We start from the raw sequence: 21,401 nt of genomic DNA, 5'->3' as shown, positions 1-21,401 counted from the left end.
TATTTAATGAAAGTTGAATAGATGAATGGATGGAAGATTAAGTATGTCCTAAATTATTTATTCTAGAATGAGAGTCAATATGGACATAGAAACAAGAATATTTTTCAAGACTCAAGTATAACAACAAAAAAATTCTTTACCCAGCAAGTGGTGGTGATAGACATGTTACAAATTAAGGTGTAACTATTAAGTACAATTAATAAAGTTATATACACAGTTCTCTCATGCTCTCTCCTTTACCTATGTCAATCATCCTAAATAAATCACATGAATCTTTTTCATTTGGTTCAGGTAGCCTGGAAATCTTTCTTTCTTAAAAAGTCATGTCAAACTGTACATTGAAGTTGGACACTGTATAGAAGGCGACACCTTTTTGTCCTTAAGCTTCTAGTTTTTCCTTAGTAGGGATCAGGAAAAAAAGTAGTTGTTACTTCAAAGATTAGTTCTATTTCTGTTTGATCTTCTTCATGTATTTCATTCTCTTGTACTACAAAGCCTGTTTACATTAGAGTACTACCTCTTGCTTCAGTTCTCATTTCTGAAACTAGTAATTCTCAATTTTTCTTGTTAACTCTTGAAATGAGTATGTAATATTGAATTTTCTTTTGTTTTTATTTGAACCTCTATATTTAGGTCTTCATTTGTGGATTTTCTATACTCTCCTTGATTCAAAAAGGGTGATCTTAAATCCTCTTTGAAATGAGTTTCTTCTTCCTACTGAAGACTGAATTGAAAATTGACCCTTATTGCCTGGAAACATGACCATCATATTATTTCCTGTGTAGTGTTATTAGATATATCTTGGTGACAGCAGTTCTAGACATTAGGTTTTAATCAAAACTGTCCATTATCATATAGGTTACACATTAATGATATTGTCAATTAACTCTAATTGCTTATGTGATAGCAGGACCTTTAGCATTTTGGATGTAGGATGCTTTCAGTAGGATACTTGAGTAGGTGAAATTCAGTTCTAAGAGGGAGTTTTTTAAAAAATTCAGCAAACAAGACTCAGAATATAAATTGGAGATTCCAAATGTTTACAAGATGAAATCATGTTAGAAATTTATCATTCACATTATTTTTCAAATAAATTGATCTGTTTAGTGTCAGAATTTTGTTTAACTCTTATGACAATTTATTGGCTCCTCTTCTAAGTAAATATTAGGACCTCTTAATATTCAACATCAAGTTTTGGCAAGAAATAACTGTGAACTAATCCTCATTGTCTTTTTAAGACAGACTACAGAGTACAATTAGGCCAAACTAGAGACTGATTATATTGTGAATTGAAGACTGATAAACTGCATTTACTATATAAGAGTCATGGTTTCTCTAGCTGTAGAGCAGATCCCAAAGCTGGTCAGAAAGCCTTTTGGGAAGATGAGAGCAGAACAGTAAGATTTAAGAAAGAATACAGTGGATCTCTGACCTTTAAAGCTCTCTTTTTACTAGAAAATACCACATATCTGGTGTTCTAGTGAGCTTTTTCGCTGCTTTGATGAAATGACCTGAGCAGCACAACTGTAAAGGAGGAAAGGTTTATTTGAGGACTCATGGTTTCAGAGGTCATAGTGCATAGAAGGCCGGCTTCATTCCTTGGGGCTCAAGGTGAGGCTGAACATCATGGCAGGAGAGGGTGGTGGAGGGAAACAGCTTATATGACGGTGATCAGGGAACAGAGAGAGAGACTGCACTCTCCAGATACAAATATATATACCCCAAAGCCAAACCCCAATTCCTACTTTCTCCAACCACATCCTACTTGCCTCCAGTTACTACTTAGTTAATTCCATCAGGGAATAATTTACTGATTAAGACTCTTACAACCCAGTCATTTCTCCTCTGAACCTTCTTACATTGTCTCACATGTGAGCTTTTGGGGGACGCCTCACATCCAAACTATAAATCTGGAAACTGTAAATAATTTATAGTTCTATGTTGATAATAGCTAAAACTTCTCAGTGAACTCTGAAATTTATCTTTCAAATGTGTATAATTTCTATTTGAAGTGAATCTTATCTAAACAATGAGACAATATGGCCTGATAGAAAGATGTAATTTTGGTCCTAGGCAAGTAAAATTAAAACAAAAAAAAATCTGACTCAGTTTCTAAACAGAAATATAAATCTGTTTTGCAGTGCTAGTTCTCAAAGGAGTTGAGAGTGGAATGCTGACTACCAGAGGCTGGGGACAAAGAGGGCAGTGAGGAATGTGAAAAGGTGGATTAATGTTAGTTAACTCAGATATGAGCAAGAAGCTCTGGGGTGCTGTTGCAGAGCATGGTGATTACAGATAACAAATGTACATTTCAAAAAGCTAGCAGAAAGGATTTTTAAAATTGTTCACCAAAAAGAAATGATAAATGTTTGAGGGAATAAGTGTTTCTCCTGATTTGAAATTATTCAGTATGAACATGTTTTGAATATTACATGATACCTTATTAATATATACAACTTTTATGTTAAAAGTTTTAAAAAGAACTAATGTAAATTCATATCTGTATGGACACTTGTGATTGTCATTTTTAAAGATACCTTATTGTTATTCTATATCCTCTTACTTACGACTACATGCTCATTTAGCATATAGTAAATTTTATACTATACATAGCTATCGATACCTAATAAGGAAAAGATATTGCTGAGCAGATATAAAATTTAGATATTTTAATTATAATTTTCTTTCTTTCAGAATTACTTACTGTCATCTACCTTTCCAGAGTAAGTGGCTCTATGTTGGAACAGAAAGAGGAAATACACATATTGTAAATATTGAATCTTTCATTCTTTCTGGATATGTTATCATGTGGAACAAGGCAATTGAACTGTAAGTTTGAATTTGAATATCACTTTATTGGGCTTAAATACTTTATATAGTTATGTAATTATATCAAATGAGTTATTTGGTACATTTATTGCTGTTTTGTAATTAATTTGAATGAAAATTTCAGTCAAAATAAAACCCTAAATGATTTTAAAAATATATATCATAGTATTAATGTTAATTTGAAGTTTTCCATATATTACACATACAAACACACATGCAGTTTGATGATAAAATAGGATCATTCTATAAGTTAAACATGGAAAGCATCTGGTGTTATGATCAACTTTGGTATAACTGCTTTCAGTAGGAGTGAATTTTTTTATGTAAAATTTTTCATGTTCACTGCACATGCTTTATAATACTGGTGGCTTATTTTTCTCTTGCCTCATTAAAATATTTTTCTGGGTTCAAAAGAGCAGCATTTTATCAATCTCTTTAGCTTTGTGATATACACAGCTTTTTTGGTGTTTGGTTGATGACAATTACCACTTTGGCTTAAGCACTAATATTTAAGTTTCTGCCCACACAGAATGTGACACATGCCAAATGTGAAGCTTTGTGGAATATTAAGCCATCTGTTTTAGTGAATGCATAAACAATTCTCCTGGCAAATGGGGTTATTCAGAAAAGCAATTTTTATTTAACAATTGTTTTATGTTCTCTACAAATTAAGTCCTTAATATGTTTGACTTGAGGCTAGCTCATTTTCTCTCGTATGTATACCAAGTTCCAAATTATTCTCCAAAATTCTGATTAAAACATTGTATTGTTATGAAGCTTGACTTTGATCTTTATAATAAATCTTTTCTCTAATTTCAGTGTTTCAGTGTGCATGTACTGTTGCTTAATAGGAAAATTGTTGCTATTTGTACTTTTGTTATAATATTTCCTTCATTCTAACCTAAAAGGTCTTTTATTCATGATAATTGTCCCTCCCACATTACATTAAGTACTGCTGTAGAATAGAATCTTTGTATATTGTTTTTTTTTTTTTAAATTTTGGTGCATTCAACAGTGTCTACTAAGTGACTGATGGCATTTTAAACATCAGTGTGATAGTTACACACTACTATTAATTTTCAACTTTCTCTTATGTTTTCAGGATAATCAGTTATGAGCTGTTTTATTCTTATTTGTTCTAATGTTCTATTATTGCATATGTTTGCTTTTAAAAACATATTATCCTGAAACAGTTCAGCCTATTCATATGCAATATCTGCGTTGTTCCTCTGGGCTTTTAAATTCATGATCACATATTCTATGGTAATAGATGACAGCCTAGGACAGAATACCAAAGAAGAATAATATTTGAGATACAGGTAAATGATGAAAAATCTACAGTGTAACTATCAAGAAGTTGTTGTAGTAAATGGGAGAAGACATGTAAGGATATATCTAGAAGATTTACTGGGCATTAGTTAAGTGTCGTTACATGAATTTAAGTCCATTGGTGATTGTATCCAATATGATTTTTGTGGAATTTTCAGAATCTAGAGTCCCCACATGCTTTTTACTTTTTAGATTGATTTCTCATGACCATAAGTTCTGATAGTAGTATTTTGTGAGTTTTGGAAGTTTAATATTAAGGAAAAAGTAATACATAGTATACAAAAATGTAAATAATACCGCGAAAACTTTCTCTTAACTTTCGATGTCTTTTAAGTTTTTTAAAAATAACATTTCTTCTTAAAAATTTTATTACACAAAAAGTTTAAACTAGCATGTTATACAGTCTCAGGGTCTGAAAGGAAGAGTCTTACTTTAACTCATATTTCCTAAAGTATATTTCAGTGATTCCCTTAATAGAACCAATGTAAAAGGATTTAATATACCAATGGGAAAATATTGCTGATTTACAATGCCCATTTACATAGTACAGGCTCTAAGAGTTTCCATAGGAAAAAAATAACTTTATTTGTTTCCTGAACTTTTTTTTTTTTTTTTTGGATTTTTTTTTTTTTTAATTGTAAACAAATAGGATACATGTTGTTTCTCTGTACATGGAGTAAAGGCGTACCATTTGTGTAATCATAAATTTACATAGGGTAATGTTGTTTGATTGATTCTGTTATTTTTTCCCTTTCCCCCACCCCTCCCACCCCTCTTTTCCCTCTATACAGTCCTTCCTTCCTCCATTCTTGCCCCCCTCCCTAACCCTAACCCTAATACTAACCCCTCCCACCCCCCATTATGTGTCATCATCCGCTTATCAGCGAGATCATTCATCCTTTGGTTTTTTTGAGATTGGCTTATCTCACTTAGTATGATATTCTCCAATTTCATCCATCTGAACTTCTAAATAAGGAACACTCTTTATGTGAAACATCTTGTATCTCTACGAGTTATCATAGAGTGCTTTGGTAAATGTTGGTGCAATCAAGCCTAAAGATCAGATGAAGGGTTTTGATTTATTGGCTATTATTAGATTTTTAAAGGATAATTTAAGGACATTGACCTTTATCAGAATCATTTATACCTGTTACAGAACACCTCATTTATGTATAAATAGTATGTTACATTGAAATGTGGAAAAAACTACAGAAATCTTTCTAAACCTTTTATGAAGCCCTGTTTACTTATTCTTCCAGCATATATTCTGGAATGCAAGTTGTAAATGTGATTTTCAATTGTTGAAACAATCATAATACATACTATTTATTGAATATTTACTTATTTGCCATTATACTAGGTACTTTATTATATGATTGTGTGTGTGTGTGTGTGTGTGTGTGTGTGTGTGTTGCTAGGGATAAACCCAGGACTTCATGCATGTTAGGCAAGTACTCTTCCACTGAACCACACTCCTATCCCATATGTACATAATTGTAATCCTTACAATTATCTGTAAGGTCAGTGCTATTTCTCTCCATTTTTAGATAAGAAAATTTAGGATGAATTTACTAACAAAATTTATCTAATGAATCTGTATTTATTCCTATGGATCACTATGAGGAGTCAGTATTAGGGGAGCCTAGAATTACCTAATTTATTCTTTTTCTCTGATTCCAAATAAGTTCTACATATTAATATTTAATATTATTTAAACATTCTTTATTGTTTTCTGAAGAATTTTTCTTGGATGCTTAAGAAATAAACTAAAACTATGTCAATTTAATCACAATAGAATTAACCTGACACAATTACATTATAAAGAAAGGCTATGGAAAATTGAGCAATAATTAATCTCTGATTGTATCATATCATATTTAACATAATTATATTCAATAATGACATTAAATTAACTAGTTGTTCTTAAAGAAACATGCCAGATAATAGAGTAGATTAGATTTAAAGTCATATCAACAAGATTCTTTAGACAGTATGCTGTAAAGAGTCATAATTATGTTCTTGATAAGCACAGATAACCAGATAAATGAGACATTATTGATAAACTAGTTTTTTCAGTTTGTGTTTTGTAAAATGATTATAACTAGAATGAGTTTCTTTTTAAATCAAAGGTGGCACTATACTTTTCCTTAGGAACAAAATCAGAGATTTGATGTCTAAGGAAATTGGGTATTTACTTCACAGTTGGTTAAAATAGGTTTATTCTCTCACTTTGTGGCTGTAGTGTTCTTTTGTATAAAAAACTTAAAACTTTCAGAGGCTCATATCAGGTAAAAAATAAAAAGTCCCATTTTTATGTGGATCTTTGTTCTTAAATCTGATTTTTTTAAAAAATAAAACTACTTTAATAGAAGAAAAGTACTTTGTAAACAAAACAAAACAAAACAAAACAAAACAAAACAAAACAAACAAACAAACAAAAAAAACCCCAAAATGTTGGCAATTTATTCCAGTATAATCTACTTTCTTTATTCAATGTGTAGTGGTCAGTTATTTTAATGTCTAGTTTTTGATTGCTGTCTTGAATTAACAGGTCCACCAAGACTCATCCAGGTCCTGTTGTACATTTAAGCGATAGCCCAAGAGATGAAGGCAAAGTGAGTATTATACTATAATTCTTATTTTTACTTTACTCATTCTTGAAAAAAGGCGTTTCGTACTATTATTTCATACATACATCTAGCATTCTTAGCATTCCATGTTATCTAAAACTTAAAATTTGTCGAATGTATGAATGAGTTAATAAATGAATGAATGAATGGATTACTTATGCTAGTTATGGTTTAAATCTTGAGTTTTACCTAAAGCTCAGTTTGATATTTACTTCTGGAATTTCAAGGAAGGTAACATGTAAAATAGCTTTCATTTTCAAATATTCTTTGCTTGAACTTAATATAATCATCAATCATGTCATTCGTTCGTCTCTCTTATTAAGGTTTGGTAGTGATAAATGCCCAATGTTAAATAATGTAAATTAGCCAATCTTTATTTCATAAATATGTACTATTACAGAAAATATTGCCAGTTTACAGAAATAATCCTTGTTCATCTTGATTATTTCATAATTTGCTGGTAAGGAAACAAAATTGATAACTTGAAAGAATCTAAAGCATCATTACCATTATAAGCAGTATGTTTAAGTGCATAATTTTATTAAGTCCTAAAGAAAATGTTAATAAATTATTTAATGTAAGTTTAATTCTTGTTATTTTTTTATTAGATTTGTTGGGTTTATTACTATAATGCGTTAGCCTAACAAAAATTAAATCTGAAAAGCAAGTCCACCCAATATATCAATATTGGATTCCTTTAAATTGATTCATAAATGGAACAGAATTCCAGTTAGGTGTGATCAAAGTAAAACATAATACTTTTAAAATTCATCAGAACAGAAAGTGTTTACGAATAGCCAAGACATTCTTGAAAAAGAAGTAGAGTGTGATATTGGTATAATGGTGTACTAGAAGACCAATGGATCTGAATAGATTCCTGAAATGGTTTAGGCATTTTGGGAAGTTTTGTACATTTTAGAGAAAATATTTTAGGACATGATTAACTTATTAAATAATTAGTCTTGACTAATTGGCTATCCATTTTGAAAAAGAAAGTACATCTCTACTTTATGCCATTAACAGAAATAAATTTCAAAGAAGAAAATACATAAACATTAAAATTATAGGTCAAAAAATATTTGGAGGAAATTACAGCATATAAGTTTTTATGGAGTAGGGATACCATCAGGCAGGATATAAATTCTAAAAACTTTTAGGAATATACTTTAACAAAATGATCATGATAAGAGGTTGACAGCACATTAGGAGATAATTTTTATCATATAATAGGCAAATAATGAAAATACATAATATATATAAATAACTTGTATTAAATTTTCATCATTTGTAGTAAGGAATCAATAGTAATATCTAATTAATAAGGCAGGAAATAGTAATATAAATATATTTAGAAATACAAACATTAATACACTAGAAAAGAGTTAAAAAGGTTAAAGGTGTGTTTATTACCTGTAGAAAGCAGTGTTTGGAAATGAGGAGGAAATAGGTTCACTAATAATTAGGGATATGCAATATATTATTTTTCCCCATCAGATTTGACAAAATATTAAAAATTAAAAATATTAGTAATATCAGGCATTGAGTAACAGGTATAAATACCATTATGGGAAACATAGCATTATCAACTTTTAAAAACACATATATAGATGTATGTTTTATTCATTATGACATAGAAAATCTATCTGAGATATCTATACTATTTAGTGCCTCATGGGACAAAATATTTAAAGCAGTCTAAATGTCTATTAATAGAACATCGAATAAATAAATGAACTCTGATATATACAATGGAAAACTCCTTAAAATACGTTTTTAAGAGAAAAATTGCTGAGCAGTTAGGTATAAAACCAAAAGAACAATGCATTTATATTTATATATTCACATGCCTAAAAATAAAAGCGTAAAATAATATATACAAATCTGAAGAATAGATTGGAAATTGAAATTAGGGGAACTGGTAAAAGGTATTCCTATTTTCCTTGTATTATTCAATTTTTATGAAAGAATATAATGTATGGTAATTGGGTAATTACAAATTAAAAGGAATGTAAAATGAACATTGACATCAGAAAGCAATTTGTTGAATCATGGCACTATTTACTAACATACAACAAAGTTTTGAATAAATCACTTCTTATAGATAATTTTTTCCATCTTTTTATCACACAAAAATTCTGATTTTAATGTATTCAATTTTAACTGTCTTTCATTTGATTAATGCTTTTTCCTAGTATCTAGTAAATCTTTCCATTCCTGAGAAAACACAACCCTACTTTTTCTATCAGTTTTGAGCCTTTACATTTCATAAATAGTTTTAAATTTATATATAATTTATTTTATGTTGGTTTGATATATGGATATACCTTCATACATATTAATTATCATTGGATCTGTTTTCCACTGACTTTGTAAGATTCTTCATTCACTTATCAAATTCCATTTTTTTGGGTGGATCATTTGGGCTTTCTCTTTTGTTGCATGACTTATGTATTGTACCGGTGACACACTTTATTTGTTGTAATCACTTACAAAATTTCTTGATACTGGTCCCTTTTCTTCTTCTAAGCTATCTTGGTTGAATTCACCCTTTATATTGCTATATGCATTTTAGGATCCATTTATCAAGCTCCATGTAATTCCTAGTGGAGATTTTGTTTGAAATTTCAACGTGTAATTCAGAGAAAATGTTATATGTTTAACGTATTTGTTCTATCCATGAACATGCACATTTATTTTTGCTTTCTTTTTTTCTATATAACTTTATAACTTTTGTTCATAAAAGTCTTAGGTATCTTTTGCTAGCTTAATTCTATGTAACTTATAGAGTGATTGCTATGACTTAATTTTCTTAAAACCAGTTCGATACTATTTGATTATTACTAGTGTATAAAAATACTGATTTTTGTATTTACCTACATTATTGAATGTTTTGTTTTTAATAGTTGTCCTTAGATTCTCTGGCATAATCTATGCATAAAAACAACAAATGAGAACAAATTGTTTCTTCCTTTCTTTTCTTCTCCTCTCCTTTCCTCCCCGCCCCCCCTCCTCCCCTCTCCTCCCCTCCTCCTTCCCTCTCCTCCCCCCTCTCCTCCCCTCCTCCTCTCCTCTCCTCCCCTCCCTTCCCCTCCCTTCCTCTTCCGCTCTCCTCCCCTCCTCCTCTCCTCTCCTCTCTTCTTTTCTTTCTTTTGCTAGGAATATGGGAAAAATATAATTATAATAATGATATAAAATATCTTTGGTACTTGTATTAATTTTCTATTACTGATATAATCTATCAAAAATTTAGTAGTTTTTAAAACAACAAAGTTTACTATATTACAGTTCTGTGGACCAGAAGTCCAACACAGGTCTTACTGGACTAAAATCAAGGTATTGGCAGGGGTGCATTCCTTTAGGTAACTCTAGAAAAGAATCTGATTTCTTTCCTTTTCAGAGGCTTTGTACATTCCATGGCTTGTAGTTTCCTTTCTCCATCTTCAAAGTCCACAGTGGAACATTTCTTGACTCTTCATCCTTAATTGCATCTCTTTCTGACCCCATCAGGAGAAAGTTATTCACTCTTAAGGACTCATGTGATTAGTCTGGGCTCACCTGGATAATCCAGGATAATCCCTACATCTTATCATCTAATCCTTGATTATATCTAAAAAGTTTGTTTTGTCATACAAGGAACATGTGTGTGTGTGTGTTTCTGCGGATCAAACCCAGGACTTTGCTCATGCTAAGCACACATTCTGCCACTGACCTGTACCTACCCAGCCCATTAGGAGTATATTTGAAGGTTTCAAGTGTTTGGTTTTATTGATATTTTGAGTAGTTCTTTATTCTGCCTACATCTTTTCAGAAGTTAATTACTGATTTACCTTAACTTAGAGGCCCTTTAAGATATCCTTGAAGGAACTCTTGCCTCTTCTAGCTCTAGGGCAGACATTAAAAACAGATCCAGGATCTGTTTATAAGGAGACCAAATGCATAACTTTGAGAAGTCTCATTCGTTAAAGTCAGAACCCTGATAAGGAAAGAGTATCATCCTGATATTTGGTATAGTTTTATAGGACTGCCATAGCAAATTACCACAAAGTGGGTGATTTAAAACAATAGAAATTTATTTTTGGAGGCCAGAAGTCTGAAATCAGGGTGTTTGCTGGGCCATACTGTCTCTGAAGGCTCTTCCAATTTAGATTTTCTTTGACATGTGGTAATATAATCTTTGCCTTTATCTTCACATGACTGTCTTCTCTGTGTCCTTTCTTCTTCTTCTGATCAACAGAGGTGCCACTTTTACCATTTCTGGGGGGAAAAGGGTTTCTCTTTTCTGGGAGATTGTGTAATGATTTTACTTGAGTTAATTACTTTGCATGATGAGATGATGTTTATTATTATTTGCAAGACCATCTTCAGTGTTTTTACCTTCAGGTCAATTTCCAGAGTCAGCTGTCAGCACAGCCCAACACAGAACCGTAAGTCCTCCTCTGTGAAGAAATAGACTACACATGAAAGAAATACAATTTCACCAAAGGAACTGAGGACCTGTCTAATACTGTCAATCTCCAAGGGAATTTGTTTGGGAGTGATTTTTAAGGGTTTGAACTTGGTGGAGGCACATAGAGAAGAGTTAATAATTTACATGGGGCACTTGCCCATGATTTGAAATTTAATGCTTTGGGAAGGATACTTTTATCTGATTTTAGTAATTTTCAGTAATTTTCTGAGTTGGCTTTTTGATGCCTGGACTCAACACCACCATATAGTAATAGAGATATCAGAAGCTTTGAGTATAGTATTAAAGAAGGGGTCAGAAAGCTCAGGGAGTTAATGATGTTAAACTGAATATATTGTGTTTTCCCTGGTAATTCATCTCATGGCTATGTTCCCTCTGAGGCCTAAGGGCACTGTCTCTATGTAACTTAATAGGGAATATTCTGGAAATGCAAGTATGAGTATATTTGAGACACTTTTTAGTGACTATCCTTTTTAGGTCTTTGTTAACAGCAGGAGACTGTTAACAGTGTCCGTAATATCTATGAGGATTTAATATTATGGATTGATAGAGGCCAGGTGGCAATATTTAACCATATGGCAGTGTGGAAGTAAATTACGTTAACAGGTGGTGAGGTTGGAGTGGAAAAAGTGAACTCTATGGTAATAGCAAATATATGAGGATGTTTCTAGGAGCAGAATTAGGTAAACAGCTTACTTGGATTTTGTTTGATTTGCATAATTAGAAAAAATTGAACAGCAGTTTTGCTCTTAATATTCACCACCAAAATGTAAAATCATTGTATCTCATCAGTTTTTTCGATATGTCAGTTCACAGATCCAGAATCCATTGATTAAAAAGAGAAGCCAGTTGTTTCTGAAGAAGGATTCTGAAATCCCCCTTAAGTACATGTAGTAATTATAAAAATATTTGTAGTCATTTGCAGGAGTAGCTATTTATTGTTTCAGGATAAGAGTTACAGGGTCAGAGCAGACATTCATACTAGAAGATTCAAAAAGCATTGCAGTACTCCAGTTAGGGAAAATGTGTATGGAACTAAGTAACCAGATGATAAATGGATATTGGGCTTAAGACTAAGCTCACAGGAGATCCATTGGCTCTGTAAATACACCTAACCATTTTTTCCAATTATATAATTTGAAACTATGTGCTTAATAACTGGATTAATTCTTATTTTGGTTTCCTGGCATTGTAATTAGGGGTATAGTAGTGTTATGGGACACAACTTAAGAACAGACCGATCACCACTGAGAAGTCCACATTTGAGAGTCTTTATTAGCTGGCTGGTTGACTGTCATACAATGCCCCAAAAATGCCCCCAAAATGGAGAACAGCCCTAACCATAAGGTTGCAGGGGTTTTTACACCATAAGTCAGTACATCAATCGTAAGTGTCTGTTGCTATGATTTAAAATTACAAACTAACATCATGAGATCTGAAATCATTAGCAGAAGGGGGAAGTGGGTCAAAATGATCTTACTTAGGTACATATTAAAAAATGGTTACTAACATCTAGATAATCGCTTTTGACGTCATTGTTGACATGGTACGTTGTTTAGGAATATAGGAATCAAAAAGAGAACAATTTTTTATTATACAGGAATTGCCATTTTGTCATTTTGTATTGCCAACCATGTCATGCTAAGCAACTGTTGATGAGTACAGAAGTGGGGCATTCCCATGGGAGAAGCATTTCCTATGTAACATGGAGTCTCAGAGCAAAATGGAGTCTGTTTAGTCATTGCTCATATAGATTGGCCTATAACTTTTCCATGGAGTCAAATCTGTCAGCCTGTCACAGTAATAAGGGAAAATTGAAATTCCTGAAACTGTCCCCTCTCTGCCAAGAGTATAATCAGAAACAATCTGTACCTCTGAGGGAGATGCAAAAATTAGACTTGAATGATGAAATGGTAATGGTCATTGATACATCCTTCCTGAATTTTATTTTCTGGGTTTTGTAAAACAATATGAATCTAGGTTGGTAATAGTAAACCACTATAAAATTAATTAAGTGATAGCTTCAATCACAATTGCCTTATTTTTTATACTTTTATGGATGAAGATTAGCACATCCTGTGGTACTTAATATATACTGATTTCATAAAGTCTTTTTTTTTCTCAGTGATCATCATCAGAGAATATCAGATCAGCTTGATTTTATAAGGGACAGTCATATAAGTTTACAATCTTTCTGTGGGTTATGCTATTTTTCCTGATCTCCATCAAGATATAATCCTTAGGAAAATTGATTTCTGGACATTCTTTTGAAAGCACACAAATTCACTTTGATGGTTATATAATACAAAAATGGATTGGGTGAGCAAGGTAGAAAGTGCCCATATAACTCATAAGACTTATCTGTCAGAGGGTGAAAAATAAATTAGTCAGGAGCCTGTCCTACTTGTGATTTTTGACTTTTATGGTCTGGGGCATTCAGCGATGTCTCATTTAAGTTAAAACATAAGCTATTAAACTTCCTCTTACTAAAAAGAATGTCACTTTACTTTGTGGTCCTTTTTAGATTTGGATAATAGTATGTAATGCCCTTGAAATTATTGCTGCGAATAACTTTTTAGGTCACCCAAATGCATGTCAATTTGAAGTAGCACCTGGATAAAAAGGGGAGCTCTTTACTAATTTAGAGGTGCTTTGCAAGCTACCTTGCCCTGACCCTACTTGTAATCCACAATCTCATAGATCTGATAGAGCTTAATGTATCTGGTAGATAAGACTGTTCTGTTGGAAAGCCCACTAGGTGAGTCATAGTAGCTACTCTCCATTTTCAAAGCAACCACTGACATGTTACTGGGCCCTTGTAGAAACTGAACCATGAAACATTAAATGACTATGTAATCTGAGCTGCCCTTTATGAATTAGATTTTGCTGTATTCACAGAATTTTAACATTGGGTGGGAGAAATAACATATTCAGGAGTCATTGTTGAGCTGTCCAAAAGACATGAGTAACAGATGTATAGGAAGCCCAGAATTCCATCTGTTGCAGCAATGTATTTCTCTGAACCTATATATATGATCTCATGGGATGGGAGGAAAATATTTAAAACCAACTGATAGAAAAAGACTTCAGGCCTGCTTCCCGGACAGGTCCAATGATTAGTTGACCCTAGCTAAACATACCTTGATGTTGCCAAGGCTGACTTTGAACTCACAATCCTCCTGCTTCAGCCTCCGGAGCTTCTGGGATTACAGCCCTGCCTAGCTAAAAGCAGATCTTGAATTAGTTCTTCCTATTTTAAACTATCTTATAATCAATATACTACCTAATTTAATGGGACATAAAATATATAATCAGTAAAAATAGGAAAAAATAAAGACACTAAATAACACACAAACTTGGAGGATTTATACTATAACAATGGAAAATTTTAAACATTTAAATTACTTTACACAGCTCGAAGTATATATATTTAAAAGGTTAGGTGTTATGGTTTAGATGTGAGGTGTCCCCCAAAAGCTCATGTGTAAGACAATACAAGAAGGTTCAAGGGAGAAATGATTGGGGTGTAAGAATCTTAACCCAATCTGATTTAATCCCTTGATAGGGATTAACTGAGTGGTAACTGAGTTGGTAGCTGTGACTGTATAAGTGGGAATTAGGGTGTGGCTTTGGGTATGTATTTGTATCTAGTAAGTGGAGTTTCTCTCTGCTTCCCCATCACCATATGAGCTGCTTCTCACTGCCACACTCTTCCACCATGTTCTGCCTCACCTCGAGCCCAGAGGAATGGAGCCATCCTTGGACTAAGACCTCTGAAACCATGAGCCCTCAAATAAACTTTGCCCTCTCTACAATTGTTCTGTAGGGAAAAAGCTGACTAAAATAGAAATTGGTGTTGAGAAGTGGAGTTGTTGCTGTAACTAACCTGACCATGTGGTTCAGGACCTTTTTGAGCTTTTTAGAATTGGTGAGAGAAATTTTGAGATGTGTAGCAGTGTAAGCTGGAAATGCTTTAGGGTGTTGTAAGTGGAACTTAATGGTCGATTCTTGTGGCAGCTTAGAACAACCAGAATGCCAATAGGACTGAGGACAATGAAGACCAGGCTCAAGAGGGTTCAGAGGAGAACTCTACTTGTGGAATTTGGAGTAGAGGCCATCATGCTGTGTTCTGACTGAGAAGCTGTCTTCATTTTGCTCCTGTCCGGAGACTTTCTGTGGGGCTGATTTTAATAGCAATGGACTTCTTAATCTGGTGGAGGAAATGCTTAGGCAGCATAGCATTCAGATGGTGGCATGGATATTGCTGACAGCTTTCAGCCAAATTTCTTGTGATAATTAGGAGCAGGAAGCAGAGCAGAAAGATTTGAAAAAGTGAATTTGAAAAACTGGAGTAAAACTAGGGCTAGGGAAATTGCACTTGTTAAAGACATTACCACCACTACAGAAATGCCAAAGAGTTTGCTTAGAGACAAAAATAAAGATGGCTTGAGGGCATCTCAGGAGCTGGCAAGACCACACCCATCTCAAACTCAAGGGAGTAAAGGTGAAAATTCTCTTGAGACCAAGGTTACCCTTGTGGGTTACCCTTCTTGCATAAGGAGGCCTAGGAAGTTTTTCAGCTTACTCAGCACCCATATACTCAGAGACTACTACACCCAGGGTCCCTGGTAGTTGGACTACTGCCGGAGATGACGGCAGAACTCGGCATCAATCACATGGTGCTGTCTCTGCAGGAATGCAGGATGCTAGAGTTAGGGGTTCTTGGAGGCTTCCACCAAGATTTCAGAGGAAGACCTGGGAGGCCAGGAAAAATGCAGCAGGGTTGGAGTCCCTGTGGCACCCCCTGAGAATTCAATGTGTGGAGATGTAGGAGGAAACCAAAGGTGCGGTGGAGACTCCAAAGATTAAGAAATGCCATTAAAAAAAAAAAAAGAAATATTGATAATGTGGGACATTGTCCTAGGAAAGCTGCAGGAATTGAGCAGAGACAAGTAACAGAAAGCCTACTTGAGCTTCAATAAACAAGGTCACAGGAGTAGAGCTACACATGCCCATTGGAGAGAACATCAAGATGCCATAGTGCCCTAGATGCCAGACATAGAGCTACAGAACTTGTTTGCCCAGCTGGATTTCAGTCTTGCTTTTGTCCTATCCCTTTTTACCCTGCCTCTAATTTTGTGAATGAAAATGTTTACTCTGTACCTTTATATATTGGATACTTGTAAATTGCTTTTAATTTTATAGGAGGTCACAATGCAAGATTGCCTTGAGCCTCAGAGAAGACTTTGGACTTAAACTTTGAGGAATCTCAAAACCATTGAGACTATGGGGACACTTGGAAATGGACAAAATGTATTTTGCATTTTGAGATGGCTCTGAGCTTTTGGGGGCCAGAGGTGGAATGTTACGGTTTGGATGTGAGTTGTTCCCCAAGAAGTTCAGAGAAGTGATTGGGTTTTAAGAGTCCTAACCCAATCAGTGAATAATCCTTAATAGGGATTAACTAAGTGATAATTGAAGTGGTAAGTGTGGCTGGAGGAGGTGGGAATAGGGGCATGGCCTTAGGATGTATATTTGTATCTGGCAAGTGGAGATCTCTCCCTGCTTCCTGATCTTGTGTGAGCTGGTTCCCTATGCCATACACTCCACCATGATGTTCAGCCTCACTTCAGGCCCCAAGGAATGAAGCCGGCTTTCTATGGACTAACACCTCTGAAACTGTGAGCCCTCAAATTAACCTTTCCTCCTTTAAAATTGTTCTGGTCAGGTCTTTCAGTCACATCTATGAAAAAGCTGACTAAAACACTAGGTAAAATGGATAATTCCTCAGGGAAATTATCAGCACTAAAACCAATGGAGACAGAAAATTTAAGAACATGAGAAATATATTCAATTATTACTCTGATGCCAAAACACTAGAGCCAGAGGGCTTTGCAAAGGAAATTTGCTAAAATTTCAAATACTGGATAATCCCAGGGCTACATAACTGTACAAAAACAGTCATTGCTAAACTATAGCCAGTGGGATAAGTCTGACCTGCTCTTGTTCTAAATAAAGTTTCATTAGAGATTATGTAGTTGGAAAGCTTAAAAGGTTTAGTCTGTTCCAGTACAGAAAATGTTCACCAAACCTTGTTTCAAAAAGTTTCAAAAAAGAAAATGTACAAATTTTCTATGAAGCATTTATAAAAGTGACAATCTTATAGAAGATGCACAAAGAGACAATTTTAGATTTAATGTTAATTGAGAAGGAATGTCATCAAGATGGCAGAATAGAGGACTGGGACTGTAACTCAGTGGTAGAGAACTTGACTAGCACGTGTGAAGTCCTGGGTTGATCCTCAGCACCACATAAAGATGAGTAAGTCAAATAAAGCTATTGTGTCCATCTACAACTAAAAAAAAAAAAAAAAAAAAATTAAAAAAAATGGCAGAATAGAAAGTCTGGGCCTTCTTTCTCCTCACAAACAGACTGATACAACCACAGTTGATGTATTGATTCTCTTTGTGAAAAATAAGAAACTAGTTGAAAGGTTTCTGCATCCTCAGAGAACATAAAATCCGTCTCCAAAACCAGTAAGGAAATTCAGTATACCCTTTCACCAGAGATTCTGCTATATGCAGTACTCTATGACAAAGAAGAGATTCATAGTCCTCAGTTTCACCCAAGGGATGGAAGGGCTTTGATCATATATCGGCACCTCAGTTTTTCCAAGTGGATCTCCAGAAGACTGGGTTTTGTCTTAGCAGTCTTGAATCACTGATGTGTCTGACATAATATTTATTAGTCCAGGAGAGAATGCAGACAGCAATTCTGATTGTCACTTATTCTCTCTTGCTTATCACAGAGAGAGCAGGTTAAAAGAAAAAAAAATCCCAGCTGTTAGCTTGCCTCTTGTAGTAGAAGGAATTGATCTCTGTGTTCGATTCTCAAATTCTCTGGGAATACCAAAATAGCTAGTATTTATCTTACCTGACTTAAATATCTGATGAGTCTGGCACAATCTGGCTTTGTAGGGAGAACTAAGGTGGTGGTTTAGACTGATAGATGTAGACTGAGCTACACCAACTGGCTCAGCAAAGGGAGAACAAACAGAAACCACAGCTGCCTGCTTCTTCTTGGGAAGGGATAGAATTGATAGAGGCCTTCAGGGTTTTCATAAAGCTAATGGTGAGGGACTTCTCCTATGGGAGGCCATTAGGGGAACCTGGGAGATGAGCTTGTCATATGGGTTGTCCCATAAACCAACATAGAGTTTAAAGGAAAGTAAAGAATGTGGCAAAACTCTCCCAAAATAACAATATAATTCTGAGACCAGCTCTAATGAAACAGATTTATTTTACTTACCTGTCAGCTAAGTACTCTAAGATTCTAATTGAATCAAGAAAACAATGCATGAACAAAATGAGAGTTTCAACAAAGGTAAAATATGTAAGAGTACCAAACAAATCATGAACCTTAAGAAAATAACTAAACTGAAAAAATTCATGAGAGAAGTCAACAGAAGACTAGATAAGGTAGAAGAAAGGATCACAGAACTCAAAAATGGGTGACTGGAAATAATTTGGAGGAGCAAAAAAGAAAAAATAATGAAAAATAGTAGGCTTAAAGAGATTTGGGGTAACATCAAATGGACCAATATGAATATCATAGAAGGTTCAGAAGGAGATGAAATAATCAAAAAGCTTTTTCAAAGAAATAATTACTATAAATCTCCCAAATTTGGGGAGGACACTAGACATCCAGATCCAAAAGGTCAGAGGTCATCAAATCAAAGAAATTTGAAATCTGTTCTGAGACACATTTTCCAAATTGTCAAAAATTAAAGAGAATTTTGAAAGCAACCAGAAAAAAAGCAACTTTCCATATATGAAGGAATCCTTATAAGGTTATCTGATTTTTCCAGCAGAAAAATTTCAAGCCAAAAGTGGGAAGATATATTCAATGTGTGGAAAACTGAAAAACAAACAGAAACCAAGGCAACAAAGAATATCATACTGCCCTTCAAAAATGAAAGAGAGCAAAAGCTTTCCCAAACAAAAGAAGTTTATAAGAAATGCTCAGAAGTTTTTCAAGTTGAAACAGAAGGATGCTAAGTAGCAACAGGATAGCAGAAGAAACAATGAAACCCACTGATAAGGGTAAATGGATACCAATGAAAATTACTGTAGTGGTGGTAGGTAAATCCCTTAAGACTAATACAAAAGTTAAAAAATATCAAAAATAGCTATAATTTTAAAATAGTATAAGATTCACAATATGAATAGATGAAAATTGTGATGAAATAACTGTAAAATGTGTTTTGTGGAGGGGAAATTAAAGTGTAGAGTTTTTGAATACTATTGAACCTAAGTTACTATCTGCTTAAAAAAGTGATATTTAATTAACCCCTAAGATAGCCATATGCACAAAGAATGCCTACAGAAGTTACACAAAAGAAAAAAAGGAATAAAAGCATATCCATAGAAAAAAACAAGGTACTACAAAACAAACAGAAAACAACTAACAAGATGGTAATAATAAATTCTTCCCTATCAATGATTGGAAATGAATTGAACTCCCCAATTAAAAGACATAGAGTGGCTGCATAAACTAAAAAAAAATATAGGACCCCACTATCTGAAAGGAACTCATTTCAAATTTAAAGGGACAAAGGCAGAATGAGAAAAGATATATCATGCAAATAGTAATCCATGCAGACGGTAACCAAAAGACTAGCGGGACAGCTGAGTTCAGACAACATAGACTTTAAGTGAAAAATAAAAAAAAGGATATTATATATGATAACTGAGCCTATCTTCCAGGAAAATAATAATTATAAATATACATGTATCTAATACCAAAGTGCCTAATATACAAAACAAACATTGACAGAAGTGAGGGGAAGAAAGATGTAGGAAACTTCAGTTAACCCACTTTCAGTAATGGGCAGATTATCCAGATAGAAGGTCAAGGAAAGAAAGGACTTGAATAACACTATAGATCAAAGGGACTTAATAGATATATAGAGAACTTTTCATCCAACATCAGCAGCATACGTATTATTCTCAAGTACAAAGATGGAGAACTTGTTAGACCACAAGTCTTAACAGATTTAAGAAGATTGAATCATACTAGTATCCTTTCAGACGACAATGAAATAAAACTAGAAATCAATAACGGAAACCTTAGAATTCATAAATATATGGAAACATGCTCTGAAACAATTATTGACTCAATGGGAAATCAAAAAGGAAATTAGAAAATTCCTGTGACAAAAGACAAAACACACTATACCAAAAACTATGAGATGCAGCAAAAACAGCACAAGAAGGAAGTTCTAGCCATAAATGCCTATATTAAAAAATAAGGATGATGTCCAAACAACCTAACTAACTTTACTTCAAGGAGCAGAATAAGAGAAGCAAACTTAAGTAAAAATGTAGCAGAAAGAGGGAAGTAAAGATTAGAATGGAAATAAGTGAATTAATAGAAAAAAAATCAAAACTGAGTTGATTTTCTAAAAAGATCAATAAAATAGCAAAGAGTAAGAAAAAAGAGAATGCTCATATAAAATCAAAAATGAAAGGATTTTTAACTGATGCCAAAGAAATAAAAAGGATCATGAGAGACTACTAAGAACAACTATATACCAACAAACTATAATCTAGAAGAAATTGATAAATTACTAGAAACATATTACCTACCAGAAAAGATCATGAAGAAATAAAGGTTTGAAACTTACCTGTAACTAATATGGAAATTGAGTCAGTAACCAAAACTTCCTAACAAAGAAAGATCCAGACCAGATAGCTTCACTACGAATTGTACCAAGCATTTAAGGAAGACTTAATACCAGTATTTCTTAAACTTTTCCCAAAATTGAAAAAAGGAAACACTATCATTCTTACTTAAAGGAGTTGACATTACTCTGACATACAAGCTGGAATAAAACACAAGAAAATAAAACTGCAGGTGAGTACCTAGGAGGAATATAGATGCAAAAATCCTCAACAACATAGCAAATTGAAACGAACAGCATATTAAAAGGATCATGCACTGTGACTAATATAATGATAGTGCAAAGAATTCACAGTAGAGTTGTTCAACAAATGAATTGGAAAAACTGAATATCAACATGTAAAATAATATAATTGGACCTTCAACTCATACTCAAGAATCAGGACTTAAAAATGACCTTAAGCTGT

The 21,401-nt window shown here is 33.6% G+C and overlaps 1 protein-coding gene across 11 annotated transcripts in view; it reads left to right on the top strand.

Annotated features, from left to right (window-relative positions):
* The window catches only part of Stxbp5l (syntaxin binding protein 5L), a 424,978-nt gene that overhangs the window by 172,330 nt on the left and 231,247 nt on the right, over positions 1–21,401 (top strand). For all 11 annotated transcript variants that reach the window (XM_047563364.1, XM_047563362.1, XM_047563358.1 and 8 more), the window contains exons 6-7: positions 2,695–2,829; positions 6,710–6,773. In XM_047563364.1, coding sequence (XP_047419320.1) covers positions 2,695–2,829; positions 6,710–6,773 — 199 coding nt within the window. The remainder of the gene's footprint in view (positions 1–2,694; positions 2,830–6,709; positions 6,774–21,401) is intronic.

The sequence above is a fragment of the Sciurus carolinensis genome, chromosome 9, assembly GCF_902686445.1.
Source record: "Sciurus carolinensis chromosome 9, mSciCar1.2, whole genome shotgun sequence".
In the NCBI taxonomy this organism is placed as follows: domain Eukaryota; kingdom Metazoa; phylum Chordata; class Mammalia; order Rodentia; family Sciuridae; genus Sciurus; species Sciurus carolinensis.
Note: the sequence above shows the minus strand (reverse complement) of the source record. Positions and strands in the feature narration are given on the sequence as shown.